General features: G+C 46.5%; 1 protein-coding gene across 4 annotated transcripts in view; it reads left to right on the forward strand.

Moving 5' to 3' along the window:
* Positions 1–706: 706 nt before the first annotated feature.
* The window catches only part of LOC133351079 (ephrin type-B receptor 1-B-like), a 178,044-nt gene continuing 163,000 nt past the window's right edge, over positions 707–15,750 (forward strand). For all 4 annotated transcript variants that reach the window (XM_061566002.1, XM_061566004.1, XM_061566003.1 and 1 more), the window contains exon 1: positions 707–870. In XM_061566002.1, coding sequence (XP_061421986.1) covers positions 732–870 — 139 coding nt within the window. In that variant the 5' untranslated portion in view covers positions 707–731. The remainder of the gene's footprint in view (positions 871–15,750) is intronic.

Raw genomic sequence — 15,750 nt, forward strand, 5'->3', positions numbered from 1 at the left:
ACGTGCCGCGCCTATGAAGATGTTTTTTGGGGAAAGTTTGCTCACCGAACACGGAGGTTGAGAAACCCCATTGCGCCTTTGCGAGCGAGCCTTTAAACCTGAAACGTGGTACTAAGGAACAGCACGGACCACCCGATTCGCAGTGAATGGCCCCTATTGTAACTTGGCAGCGGCTAATATTACTCCCAACAATTACTCGAACCCTGGGCGTATATCACAAGATGTTGCCCTTATTCCCCAGCTGCCGGGGAGTCCGTCCATTCTTTACCTCCAACAATCTCTGCCTCCTTATACGGCAATAGACGAGTGCTCCAGCCCAACACCACCTTTATTGTAAATGAATTCTCACCACTCTCTCTCACACACACGCACGCACAAACAGCACAGCGCTACGCGTGACATTGTGTACACGTTTCTGTTTAACGAATGCCTACATTTTCGAAACGAAGTTTATTTTGCAAGTGATAGTCCCCGGAATCCAAGCGCTGATCATTTTGGAACGTGTTTTAACCGAAAGCGCTCGTTGGTAAACGCGACGGCGTCTTTTGGCCACTTTCTAAGGAGTCAGTCATTCACATCGGCATTCCCTCCCCGTCCTCCCCTTCCCTCTCACCCTCCTCCCCTCTCACGCTCTCAAACCCCTCCCCTCTCGCCCACCCTCCCTGCTAGACGCGCAGTGGTTTGGCCCAGCGGCGCATGCGAGTAGTAGCGCTGAATTTCATGACGGGCGCATGCAGCAGAGTGGGAAGGAGCGTCAAGTTTGTGGGCTCATCTCTTACGCGGTTTTTTATGTTCGGGGCTCCGAAAACATGGATTGCTTGCTCCTCGTCTTGCTGCTGCTGCTCGTCCCCGCCAGCCACGGCGTGGAAGGTAACGATCATTGCGTTTGTCCGTTTGGCCAAGCGCATAGTGTTAGGGATGTGCGCTTGTGTGTTGTGAGATTTCTTTCCTCCCATTGTGCTTACATAGGCTACTGTGTGTGATGCGGCAACGGTGGTGATCATCATCCGCACGCTGGCCAGGCTGGGGTTTTTAAAATTCTTATTTGTATTCTTGTGATTTATTCATTTGGTTAGGATGTGTGTGTGTGTGTGTATACCGTCTTGTCGGAGACGGGAGAGACTGCATGTGCGTTATAGACACTCGCTCGGCGTCCAGATATCCCCGTGTGTTTGACGTTCAATGCGCACCACGCGTTAGCAACACAAACTAGTGTCTATAGTATGTGCTCGCATCGGGCACGCTACCTCCGACAAGCCGGAGGGATGATGTCTGCTGTTTAAACAACAACAACAAAACAACCCCTTACAAGTGTCTCGAATGCTACGCTCGTAGCTGTGGAGGTAATGAATGCTATCAGGGATTTGTAAGTGCAGATGTCTTTAACATGATTAAGCATGGCATTGTATAGCCCGCGCGCGTTAGCGAGCACGTTTGCTTACTATAACATGCGGTACAAGATTATGTTGTTGGGATGCGGTCAGAAAGTTTTGAGAACGGCAGTCAATTGGGAATGGTCGATGTGCCCGAGTCTCACATTATTACTCTTTCCCTTATAGATTTGCGTTCACAGTCATGCCGCGATCTCGCCTACAACACGATCATTACATCGCGTAATTCTTGTAATTACAATTACAGCCATTAATGTGAAGGATTTTGCCAATCCACTGCTGGATGAAGCCCCAACCTTTAGGTCACGTGCTTTTTGTGTAACCATTATTCACCACGCCGGTTCGAGCGCATTGGTGATGAATGGACTTAGTTCTGATGCCACTCGCCACTGACGTGGGTAGCTCTTGTCGGGAGTCGAACTTTGGTGTGGCCGTGACTCCTAGCGCAGCGCGCAAGCCCACGGCGCTACCGCTCCCTCCTATTGCAGTGTCTACCAAATGCTACAGATTGTTTAGTATAATAGTAGTATACTTATTCGGAAGTTTGCCAACGCAATCACGAGATTCGTTGCCCGGAAACTACCGGGTAAGCTGGACGCATGGTTTCAGACCACCGCAGATTTCGCAAGCAGAAAAAATACCCCCGTAGGCAAACAACGCGATAATATGTTGATAGTGTATATATACCTAAGCAGCCGTTTAAACACCATATAATACTGGACATACGCTTGACAATCGACCGCTAACACAAACCCACACTGGTCGCATTTCAATGCGATAGCATTTGTGTGTGTGCGCGCGCGTATGTTCTGGGTATGTGCGGTGCACTGCAGTAGCCGCTGCAGGTACTGTGTGTGTGTGTGGGGCTGTGCGAACTGTTAGGGAAAGTGAAGTGGGCTTGGGCAGGACAAGTCGCTCGAAAGGGACGATGGCCAATGGCCAAGAAGACGAATGATGGTTCAGTGCGTTCGTGAGAACCTACACCGTGGTGGGCTCGATGGAGCGATGACATCGCTTAATGCGCGGGGTGTCGCTCGGTGGGTTATTACAACCGCAGGAACGTGAGAGCAATGAGGTGGCGTCGGCGGCATGGGGAGGCCTTCATCCAGCAGTGGATTGACCATGGCTGGTGATGATGATGATTACTGTAGTGTGCCGCTTGCTAGACCATGGTGATCATCATGCTCAGTTAACGCTTACGCTCTGCCGGTCTCTCTCTCGGCACGCTCCGCTGAACGTGGCTATGAACTCATTCGTGGCGAAGGATCGCGAGTGCGGGAGAGGATGGAATGAAAGGGTTCAATTGCGCAGCTTGGTGCTGGCGACCCACGATACGGTCGGTGACAGCGAGGAGACAACAGGCACCGTTACATTGTGTAACCCTTGCTTATTACAATGTTACATTTCAAAGGACCGTGGTTGGGGCAGTAGCCTACTGCAGGTTATTGATAAAGGACCATTGCCCAATGCGGTAATTTACGAGCCAATTATGTATGTAGCTTACTGTGCAATTTTTATACTCATGTAGCCGAGCGCTCGCTAACCTAATCCTGATAAAAAAAGATTCTATTTATCCCGTGTTGTAACAAAAAAAAACGCATTTGCTGATGCTGCGTTGGCAAGTGCATAAAGCACAATTAACAAACACACACCCAATACATTCGTCAATAACACTGCCATACAACAAAAATCGGCGACGCTTTAGCAAATGGCCCTTTCCCATGGCACATACACACAGAGACCAGAGTGTTTAAACGTGGGCTATTGAACATCCATAGATAAAACGGGGGGGGGGGGGGGGGGGGTGAAGACGTTTGGTGCTGTAGAGTCACATCGTGAACGCGCCACTCACTATGTTTGATGGGCAGCTTCTAGGCAAGGCAACTGCTGTGGTCAGCGCTAGGCGCCGAGTTCGATTCTTAGAGCAAATGATTCACTCAAGAATGTGTACTTTACAGTGATTTCATCTATTCGTGGCGATTGCCCAAAAGCGCATCGTGAACGCGAGAGAGAGAGTAGAGTATAACGTAGCGGAGACTCGAAAACACGGCGGCGTCGTTAGAAAAACCAGTCGTCGATCTTGTGAAAGTGTTACATAAATCCCACACAACCCCAAAGTTGAGGTTGACTTGTGAAGAACAAGCCACCAGATTGTGGTTTTACAGCCTTCCCTCGGCTGCAAAAAGTGACGATTGACTTTAAAAAATATGATTTCTGGTGGTTGGATGAAGTACGTTTATCGATTGCTGATACTTTTCCCATAATGGTGCTGGATGTAAAAAATAAATTAATGTTTTAAATAATTGCGGCCTATGGGCTAAAGTAATTATAAGAAGGGCACGCATTCGACCACAATCGATAACGCTCGCCCTAATACGTACTAATGTACGATGGATGCACGTGTGTAGCTTGTGAGTGTAGGGATGGTGGGGGGGGATAAGCATTCCCTCTGTTATTTGTACGCGCGGATTGTCGAAGCTCCCACCGCCACCGCATGCTCTAGAAATCACAACCTGTCAGAATAATAATGATCGCGCTGAAAATGACCGGGTTTGGAGAATATCGCCGCCCTCCCTTTAACTCTTGAGAATTCAGTCGCAAAATTCGCCAAAAAAGATGACTGTTATCGTCGCGTGTGCTTGCGACTTTGCTTGTTTCCCCTCCGTGTGCCTCTGACAACGGTGATTACTCAATTACTCCGACGATGCCACTTCGGTTTGTCCACGCGAACACGCGTCTAATGAGGATCGCCCGTACACAGAGCGTTGTAGAGCGCGCAGTGGTCGGTTCAGATGTATGCCAATACAGTACAGTCGATGGTTAATTGGCCAGCAAAGACAAAGATCTCCCCGCGTGGCGTTGACAGACTGTTGGGGTGAAGTGCTGTTAGCGAGTAGCTATGAAGGGCGGCACGTCACACGCCTTTGTCTCCCGAGTGGCAATGTTTTACACACCGCACCAGGTACTCATTTGAGGCTGAGTCGACCTAGGGGAGACCTAGGACCGGTAAAAATAATTGTCACTTGTGGTGGCTGTGAGCGGGAATCGAACCCGGGTCACTGGATTCGTAGCGCAGCACGCTGACAGCCACACGACCGCTCCCCTAATTGCCAGCACACACGCGCGCACGTTAATACATTAAAATAATTAACGATTGATTAATACAATTAGTCAATGCGCGCAGGATACATCGCAGAGATATAAGCACATTTACACATTCGAAAGCTACTGTTGCGACAAGAATACATACTGCTAAAATCTGCTAAACTCTATATTATTTTAATTATAAACGAACGGCCAGCAGCAATGAGCACCATTTAAGATACGTAGTAATATATAGTTTATATTTGCAGATTTTTTTTGGGAAACAAACCCGAGCTTCTATGGTTTATCATTAAAAGGCGGTAATCATTGCGAAAGTGCTCAACCGTAGGGAGTCGCGTTGCATGTGTAATCGCCGCTCTGTGTGTGTGTATTATCAACAAATGTACGGGTAGGAGAGGGTTTGGTGCAGGGGGATGGAAAAGAGGAGGGCGCGGTGGGTAGGGGAGGTAATTTGTAACCACGAAAAGGCCACCTGGCCCACCTGCTTGGCAGGCACACAAAAACAAAGAATCCCCCGTATAGCCTCAACGGACTGTTGGAGAAAGTGGCTGTTAGCGAGCTCGGCCGACTTTGCCTTCCTAAGTGGCGATATTTACACACCGCGCCGGGGTAACTCTCGCTTGAGGCCGAGTCGACCTAGGGGAGGAGACCCGGGGTCGATATTCGTCACCGATGTTGGGTGGCCGTGAGCGGGAATCGAACTCGGGTGGCCGGTTTTGGTAGCGCAGTGCGCGCTAACCGCTGCGCCACGGCTCTTTTTTGGATGGCAAAGACAAAGATGCCCCCGTGAAGACTTAAACGACTTTTGGGGCGAGTGCTATTCGCGAGCAACGATGAAGATCGTCATGGCCTACGAGTGAGATGGGTGGCCTGGTCCACGCCCGGCCGCCTTTGTCTCCTTTGTGTCAATACACACCACATCGGGTACTCGTTTTAGGCTGAGTCGACCTAGGGGAGACCCATAATTGGTTCAGATATTCGTCACTGGTGTTGGTGGCCGTGAGCGTGAATCAAACTCGGGTGGCCAGATTAGTAGCTCAGCGCGCTAACCACTGCGCCACCGATCCCCGCGGCTGAAACAAAAACAAAGATCCCCCGTATAGCCTGACGAGACTGTTGGGGCAAGTGCTGTCACCAAGCACCTATGACGCCGACACGGCAGGCGAGGGGATGGGTGGCCAGCACCACGCCCGGTCGCATTTGTCTCCCCAGTGGCGATGTTTACCCACCGCAACCAAGGACTTATTTGGTTTGAGGCTGAGCCGACCTAGAGGACGCCCAGGACCGGTTCAGAATAATCGTGACCGTTGTTGGCCGTGAGCGGCAATTGAACTGTGGCGACCGGGTTCGCAGCGCTTTAGCGCAGCACGCTAACCGCTACACCACCGCTGACACACACAGACAGACAACAGCAACCACCGCCGGCATTCGCCACTAAGTGGCGATAACGTCACCACGGCGCTTGTGCCAGGCTAGGTGCGCGTTAAGGCCGCCACGTGAAGTTTCGAACGCCCGCTAGCAGGAGGTCGCGGGACAGACCCGGCAGGTGCCATGGGTTGACTGACTGGCCGATGCCACCACCCCTACTGTGTCAAATGGCTGTGTTTTATCAGCCCGGCTCGCGCCGCTCGTTATTGTGAATGTCGCTCCTCTTGCCCTCCGTTGTTACTCGAGGGCGACAGACAGACACGCGCTCACCGTGGTCATTATCGCAAGCGCAGCGCGCAGTGTGACTCTTCTTGGGGGGGGGGGGGGGGCGAGATTGCTGCCCCCCCCTTAGGCAGACCACAGGGATAGTTGGGCTCCCAATCTCCCCGGTCGCTCTCTCCCTGTAAATGCGTTCGGCGGAAGAAATCTGCGTCCGGAGTGTTTTGGCCGCTGTGAATGTCCACGTGATGATAAGCCACTTTCGTCGAGCCATCGTTTGTGGCAAGGTGGCTTCTGACAAAAAGAGCTTATCTAGCTCAGTTGAGCCTTACCTGGTAACGTAAGAAAAACATAGTTTAGAGTTTAGTTTCGTTATAGCATCGTTAAGTGCAGAGTGTTCTGCACCCTTGTATACAATTGGTATTTTATAACACAGGCATATCGCACGTCCTACCAATTATAAGAGGCACCAGATTCGTAAGACGCGCCACCAAACTGATGCCCGCTGTCAGTAGAGTTCAGAGGTCGCAACTGGGTACCCGATACCCGTACCCTACCCGATACCCGGCTACCCGGCCGGGTACGGGTAGCCGTTTCCAACCCTGGTGCGGCCGGGTACGGGTAGGCCGTGAGTCACTGGTGAGTAGACGTTTGTTACTCATTTCGGGTAGGGTACGGGTACGGGTAGGGAACGGGTACCCGTACCCGGCCGGGTATGGGTACCCATTTGCGACCCTGGTGCGGCCGGGTACGGGTACGGGTAAGGAATCAAAACCCGTTTGCGACCTCTGGTAGAGTTACACAAATCTGGACACACAGACACACAACTCTAATCACGCACCCACCTATTGGATTGTGAGACGCACCCCACAATTGTCGCTTTAACGTTCTGGGGAAAAGTACGTCTTATATTCCGGAGAATACAGTGGTGGTGGAGGGGCGGCACTTGGTTAGCGCACCGCGTTGTGATCTCGGTCATCTCGGTTCGACTGACGACCACAGATAACAAATCAGCGGTGAGTCGCTCCAACATAGATTGTGCACCTAAAACTAAAACAACTCTTAAACTATTTGTTTTGTTTTTATCAGGTAAGACTCACTGAGCTATATAGCTCTCTTTTTCAGAAGCGACCTGATTTTACAATTGATAGCTCAACGAAGTGGCTTTTCACGTGGAAATGTATAGCAGCCATATACTCTAAATGCATGTTTCTAGCTGTGGGTGGAAAACCGGAGGACCCGGAGAAAAATCCACGCGACCACGGGGGAGAACGTTCAAACTCCAAATATGCAGGCGTCAGGATGGGGATTGAACCCAAGACCTCCTGTATACCGGGCGAGGTAGTTAACATCTCACCGCCGGTGCAGTGAATATCATGCTGGCCTTAATGTGTTCGCTAACAGCGCTCGCACCCCTTACAAGGCAGCCTTTAAGACGAATTCCTTTCTTTTTCATATCTTATTTTGTGTATCTCTAGACTAACTGTGTACACTTACACGCAACGATCCCCTACACCTGTACATACAACTATACACTGATGTTACCGCGCAACGAGACTTATCTTTTATTACTCACGCGCATTTCTGATTGGTAGCCAGCAGACACACACACGTGCGCACACTAATGATAGCGTGGAAGCTAGCAGGCGGCAAATAGAACCCTTGCTATCTGGGCATGGAATTGTTGGCACACTGTGTAAACACAGGCAACTTTGTGGCTGCATTGTTTCAAAATGCTAAGGGGAGGTAAAGCCAAAGAGCCTTAGACTATCGAGGGGCAAGTTATATGAGCGAGCGCCTATGGTTGTCAGCACCATGCCCGGCCGCCTTTTGTCTGCACAGTGGCGATGTTTACACGACACACCAGGTACTCATTTCAGGCTGAGTCGACTTAGGGGAGGCCCAAGACCGGTTCAAATAATTTTCACTGGTGTTGACCGGAGAGGAAATTGATCTTCGAGTTATTAGCGCAGCATCCTAACCGCTACACCACCGCACCCCAAACGCACCGCTACCTCCAGACACATACATGCAATTCACTGAAATAGTAGGACCCAAAATTCTGACGTGTGTGATGGATTGTGTAAGTATGTTCTTAGAAATAGCTTGAATAAGAGCATCACTGGTAATTCGTATTAGCGAGCTCTCGATTGTGGGTTTATTATTTTATTATTTCGTTCAAGAATAACTCAAAAGTTAATCTAACTTTAAATCCCAACTTCTGTCCACAAACTCTGTGATCCATTACCACGCTGTTAACTGTAAGCTTCTTTTTGCCAATATTGCACCAGACAATTAGTTCATACATATTTTAGACAGCTTCACGAAATCTGCAATTCCTTTTACGGGACTAATGGGCGTTATTCAAGCAATTTAATAAAAAAAAACACAAGCACCCATCGAAATAACTTCACAATTAGATATAGGTTATAAATAATAACATGAACATCAATGATGGTGCCTTATAGTTTACCGTCCGCGTAATTAAACCCACATTTTACAATGAAATATACCGGGTGAAATTTCAAACGGCGTTAAGTTGCATTTAGAATTAAATTAATTATCGATAAGGTATCATTTAAAAGTGCCATCTTAAACGAATTGAAGTAACCACAGAGTTAGCGGCTTGTAGCACTTGCAGCTCGCGCACGTAATCAGTACAGATGTAAACATTAATAGCCTGTTGCCTGTCACGACAAAGCACACACTTCACTCAATCAGCAGCTGCCTTACATTGACCATTCGCTCGGCTGCATTTGTCTACGCATTCTCCCGATGTATCCCCATGGCCATCGCTATCTTCGCTACGTGCGGTCACAACACGTGGTCATTTTTTTTTAAGAGGCCAACTAGAATGTTGGAGAATCTTTAGCAAGATAACACCCGCGTTGGACATTGAAGAGCCTTGTCCCCCACCCGCCGTGGTGCGGTCTGCACTTGCGGTCTGCACTTCCCTTCGAAATGCCATCATTGTCTTTGCCTTTGTCGCTGCCGTATAAATTCACGCCGTTTGGAAGTGCTGTGTTCTCGCATTACCCCGGGTCCCCGCGCTTATCATTAGAACGTGTGTAGCAGCACGCTTTAGCCCGCCTGAAATTGCCTCGTTTTTCTCCGCTCCCATAAGCCACAGGACAGGCAGATGCATCAACAACATTAAACTGTATTACATCCCACGCAGTTTATTCAATTTGAGTTCAACTAAGTAAATAAGAACAAGTCGGGGTGGATGCGGGGGCGGGGCGCACGGGGGGGGGGGGGAAAAATAATTGTAAAAATCCATACACCGACTCGACCACGTGATGCGCGCATTTTATCACGTTTATAAATTCACGCACCGTCGCTTGCTGTTTGCGTTCATTGTTTTCAAAGGGGGGGGGGGTAGGGGGGATCGTCATCGTATGGCTCTGTGGCAAATAAAAATAGAATTGCGTGGGGATTCAGTAGCCCACGAGGAATAACGTCCTCGTGTATTCATAATAAATTTCCTTTTTGGGTTAGATCGCGTAAGCAAAAATGTGTCGTTAACCCACCACCACCCTACACAGCCAACCAATGAGGTTTGCCACGTAAACAAAACGTGCCAATTATATACTACTTCAGCCCACCGGTGGTGTGTTGGGAAAGTAAATCCACAGCATTTACAATTTGATTACCGTGACGTTTCGCTGGCAATTACAAACATCCAGCATCATCGAAGCGATACTTACACGATCTAACCCAAAAAAATGTTTTCATGAATATCGGTCGCGGGAGAGCGTACGTGTCATCCTCGTGTATGCCTGCAGTTCCCACATTATTTTCATCTGCAAGGTCGCTGCTTATATTTAGTGGCCTATTGTGCAACTCGGCCGTACCCGTACACATGTGACGTCCTTGGCTGAATGCTTAAAATCAGTGGTGAATCGGCACCGAGAAACACTTCTTAAAACACAGATTGCATGGGCAGAGGCGAGCAGGTGTAGCTATTCAGGGCCATTGTATGACTGCCCTTGGTGGATTTACGAGCGGTGTTATTTTTTTGAAAATCAGGGGTCAGTGAAACGCGGGTTAGGGGGATGGGTGTGGAGGTTAAGAAAATGTATTTGCGGTTTTTGTGCCAGTTGAATGTTGCGGTTCCGTAAGAATACTTGCATGTAAACGTAGTCTCTGTGCGTGTGTGTTTCGATGGTCTAATTGATGTGCGCGCATTTTTACGCTGGTTTCTGTGTTTATGTCCACTGTGTAAACCTGAGTAATTCGAGTTTGCTTTAAAGTGGGTCGGGGGGCCCAGAATGTGGGAGAATGTTTAGCCTGTGCGCATGTATTTACTTCTAGATGATTCGCAGACACGTTTGTCATTTTGGCCAACACAAAAAAAAACAGGATTGGGACAAAAGCGTTCGCATAAACAGGATGGCCGCCGGGAGAGGTTCAGGCATGCTTTTCACCGCACACACACACTGATCACGCCCCAAAGGTGGAGTCTTATTAAATGTGTTCAGGATTACTCTTCGCTGTTGCATACAGAACCCAGCACACATCTGTCTGCGACTGGTGGTGTTGGCTTTTGGGGAAGAAAAAAAATGGTGTTGCCTCTCAGCCGACGAGTGAAAATTAATCCAGAATCTGATGCATTTTGCCACGTTTTATTAACGCATTCGGATACACACATATTATGATTTGCTCTAATAAGCGCTTTTAACCCATGTAACTTGCTCAATGTACGGAATTAATGCACAAGACAGACCCTTTGCAATGATGCTCTTGTATGTTTACTCTAGCGAATTAAAAACATTTCGAGCACTCTATAATCCACGTAATAAGTTTAAGACATTGTCAAGCCACGGCTAGATGAAGGGCATGGAGGATGTATTATTGTTACCATACTTTACCGTGCTGCTCGGTGCATGCTGATGCAGTGGGGGGGGGGGGGGGGGAATGTTTCAGGACCGCAGGGGCGGTTCCGTTCGCAGTGGTTAGGAATTGAGCTTGCATCACTGGGTTCAGAGCACACGATGCTATAACCATCACCATCCCCCCCGCCCCCCCCCCCAACAACTCTATGTATACACATACCTTACATCGTAGCACATCGCTGCAGTGCATTCGGTACACACTGCACAATGTTGTCCCGCGGCTGACCACATAAGCCGCATGTGAGTGATTTGAAAGTGCAAATAGCACATTTTGGGTAGCAGTAGGTTAGCCGCATATACAGCGCGAAATCGCACAAACCGAACCCACATGGAGCGAAGGAAACCTGTCCAGTACGTGTAATGTTCTCCCAGCATTGTCTACCACCTAAGAAAGAAATAATCAAGAACAGTATGATAGTGCAACAGGCTGTTAAGCTCATTACGAGGCATGTGAGTTACGTAACCTTGCTTTCACTTATTTTCTTGGCAAATGTGAAACCGCGATGAAGCGAATGGAAATAACTCGTGTGTGTGTGTGGCAGATGTTGAGACAAGCCTAATCCTCCAAATACAAATTCTGTTGTTCATAAATGCTCACAAAATTTCAACAGTTTAGACCAGACTTCAAACTTAGTACCGTCTGGCTTGCGAGTCTAATGTACACACTATATGCTATATACATGAACATTAGCCTTTTATGGTATCGTATGCCATTGAGATATTAATAACAAATTGCCATTTTTAAATATCTATATACTATGGATTATCAAAGTGGCTGTGTACTCTGGTGATTTATTTATGAGTGCTCGACTAAACGTGGTGGTTTGCTGTTTCCCCCCCCCCACCCCAGTTAGCACCCCGAGTGTTAGATGCCAGCAGGATCTACTTAATTTGTCACCTTGAGAGAGTTGTCATGAGTGAAGAGCACGGTGTGTTTAAATGTTTAAAATTAATAATACATAACTGCGAAGTCGAATAGCAAGGAAAATGCAGTTTATGCTTTTAGCAAAGTCGATATGTTGGCTCTCCTTGAATGTGGTCCCAGCAGACGGAGTGTCATTCTTGTTCAGCATTGCTGCGTTTAGCTTTTAAGAAAATGAGAGATGGCACGATTAATACCTATGAGCATATGTTCTTTCCTTACCAACCCCCCCCCACCCCCCCCCGAAGGAATGACGGGTACATTGTTGAACGTTGCTGGGGAGCTGTTGTGCAGTGGTTATAAGCAACACTTACTACGAAAAAAACTGGCGACTTGAGTCACATTTTAGCTCACGGCTCACATCAGTGGCGAATGCTATTTGAACTAGTGACAGTGACCAGCGTGGTGAGGTCTGGTCAAGCAACCCCCATGACCGTCATGGCGTGGAGAGGTTTTCATCCAGCAGTCGATTGACAGAGGTCTTGTAAATTATTATAAATGTAAGTCTGTTTAACACGTAGGCTTTCGCTACCAGTATTATTCATAGTTAAGGTTTTTGGGTTAGATCGCGTAAGTTTAAACGTGTTGCAACCCTCCACTACCCCACACGGCCAATCAGTAATAAATATTTCACGTTAACGAAACGCTAATTAGTTACTTCTTCAGCCCACCGGTGTGTTTAAAGAGTGAATCCACAACATTTACAATTTGAGTACAATGTTGTGGATTAACTCTTCAAACACCCTGGCGAGCTGAATAAGTAAATCATTGGCGTTTGGTTAACGTGACACATTTATTACTCATTGGCCGTGTCGGGTGGTGGAGGATTGCAACGCATTTATGCTTAAGCGATCTAACCCAAAAATCTTCATTATGAAATGTAAGTCTATATATAACATTAGAATGTATATCCATTTTATATGGTGACTATACTTGAGCAAATGCAAATTTTATAAATGCTGTACTATAGGACACACCATTAACGTGTATCGTGTTATTATGCATATTCCAATATTATTTATTTACCCTGATTGAACCCAAATCGGATCTCAATCCCTGTTTTCAAGAGGGTTACGCTTTAGAATGCGGGACCCAATTTCTTTTTTTTTTAGTTCTGGTTTATTTAGTATCAAGTGACACTGAAGTGCCTTGTGAAAATCCGCGAGCATAAGTGGGATCACACTCTCGTGCACTCTGCACAGGATGGCAGCCCCGCTTGCTGTACTGCCTCGTGGAAGCACCTTGTTGACCTGTGGCGAGTGTCTCAAGTAGGCTGCATCGGTTTTGTGATCTGCCAATCGTTGATTTCACTTGGCCGGATTAGAGGCACTGCCGGTTATGAACGCCCGCGCGAACAAGCGTACTTCAGCATGCTTGTCTGATGTTTTACCGTGAAATACCAATTGTCCTATGCGTATGTGAAACAAAACCATTGATCCTCATTTAAATAAAGCATCTGAATAATTTATGAGGTTGAAATTTTGGTGTACAAAACCCTGTTATTATACAGCTTAGTGATTGTGACCAACACCGCTCACTGAAGTACAATAATTGTTTGGCATTATTAATTGCACACGATGACATTTATAACTGCACGACATTTGTGGACAACATATTTTTGTTGCCTATATTTTTTCATTTTAATGCAACATTTCATATTCAGTCGCTACTAATTGTGCTCAGACAATGCACTGGCAAACCCATCTCTCATCAATGAACATTTCCTTTAAATAAAAAAATAGCATTCAAATTTAAAATGTTGTTGACACAAAAGTGTAGTTTTTGTATAAGAAAAAATGCTGTTAGTGCGCTTAAAAAAAGTTAAGTTAATTCTTAAGGTCGGTTTAGATGACGTCCTTGTAAAATAATCCATACTCGTTTTGAAGTGTCTTAACTGTAGCTTTTGTCAACTTTGTGTTACAAATACATTTTAGATGCATTGTATTTATTGGGATATATTTCGCATGTGTTCGCGGTTTTCAGTTGAATCCCAAACAAACCTGAAAATTCCAAGCCGAGACACAACATTTAGGATGATATAAAAACACGTTTTGTTTCGGAATTTACCGAAAGAATGATGTCACGTGTAATAATCTCACATGCAATTACGTCACATGTAACGATATCACATATTAACAAAAGACTCGACGTATTTGTCAAAAGTGATTAATATGTTGAGTTTTTTTTGTTGTCATTTGCACTTATGCACCACTGCCAACGAAGCGCCGCCAAATAATCTGTCACATATTACGTCACTTCCGTGCTTTTCCCGTAAAAAAAAGTGTGCTTCACGTGGCGTTGAGTGACATCAATAATATCACAAACACACGTGAAGTGCTTACGTCGTGTGAATCATCAGCAAATCAAAAACCATGCAAAGTCGATGTGACATCGTCCTAAACAATAAAAAAAACTACATCTGAAATGTGTAAATCTAAAACGTAACCCAAGTATTATTTTTGTATAAAACAAAGATAAAGATAACCCGTATAGCCTTTAACATGCTGTTCGGACAAGTGCCTCTGGTGAGCACCTATGACAGCCGGCATGGCACACGAGGGTTTGGGTGGCCAGCACCACGTCCAGCCACCTTTGTCTCCCCAGTGCTGAAGATACTTATTTAAGGCTTAGTCGACATACGGGGGGGAGACTCCAGGACTGCTTTAAATATCCACCACTGTAATTGGTCGTGAGTGGGACTCAAACTCGAATCATCGGGTCCATAGTGCACCTGCGCTCACCAAAGCCCCCCACCATATACATAATACCCACAAGCTATATTTTCTGACTAGGGTTTAATAAACACCCTCAGTCTTGACGGGCACTTTTAACAGTGAAAATTTTGGACACTGGCCTAAAATTGTTCGTCCTCTCTCTCTGCACATGCCAAAAGATCTGATCCAAGCCTTAAACGTGCGATAAGGTTGGCTTGTGGCCCCAGAAAGCCACAAATATGCCATGAATTTGTAACTGCGTTAAAGGCACATGTGTAGTGCCTCCTAATGTTCAACATAAAACAACAGTTGGCGTGTGATGCCTCTGTGACCTGTTGTGTCATGTTTTCTGCGGAATTCTCCATTGTTTTGACCTCAAGAGCATGCAATTTATTGTAATCGTAACTATAAACAAATGATGAAGCCGTATACATTTCAAGAGTTGTTAAGATCAGTTACTTGCCTTGAGCTCGATTTGAATAGCGAAAGCTTTTAATCTCCATACCTGGATAGCACGATCTATGAAAATACATTATAACTGGTTGTATGCACCTAATGCCCCTGCACTGCGAAATATTACGTAACGTAATATTATGGCAATCTAATGTAATGTAAATAGTTATTTAAGAAACGGAGAAAGCATGATGAAAGCATCTCTAACGTGCACCAGTGCCATCTCATCGCGCCACGGACATTAAATGAATGTTCAGGTCTCACGTGAGGTTGTTGAACCCAAGGTGCTTATTCGCGATCTAAACCCAAAAACGTTGATTATGAGTGCTTATTCTTAAAAAAAGTTTCCAGTCGGGAGTTCCATGGCAGTGTTGTCGTGCTTTCTGAGGTGTTTAGATCGTACGCTTTCGTTGGTGGATGCTTACGTCCCAAATATATATATATATATAATTAATGAGACAACTACAAACTAAACCTTCATGAGAGGCAAACGACAATTGTATAAATGTGTTGACCTTTTTCATATCAGTTGTTTTCTTTGCACATTACTCAATTGGAGGTCTACATAAGCGATCATCGCCCCCTACTGCCAGACAAATGCCACAGGTCACTCTTGAAAGTGA

This window comes from Lethenteron reissneri, chromosome 36 (assembly GCF_015708825.2).
Source record: "Lethenteron reissneri isolate LAM-NWPU_2019-01 chromosome 36, ASM1570882v1, whole genome shotgun sequence".
In the NCBI taxonomy this organism is placed as follows: Eukaryota; Metazoa; Chordata; class Hyperoartia; order Petromyzontiformes; family Petromyzontidae; genus Lethenteron; species Lethenteron reissneri.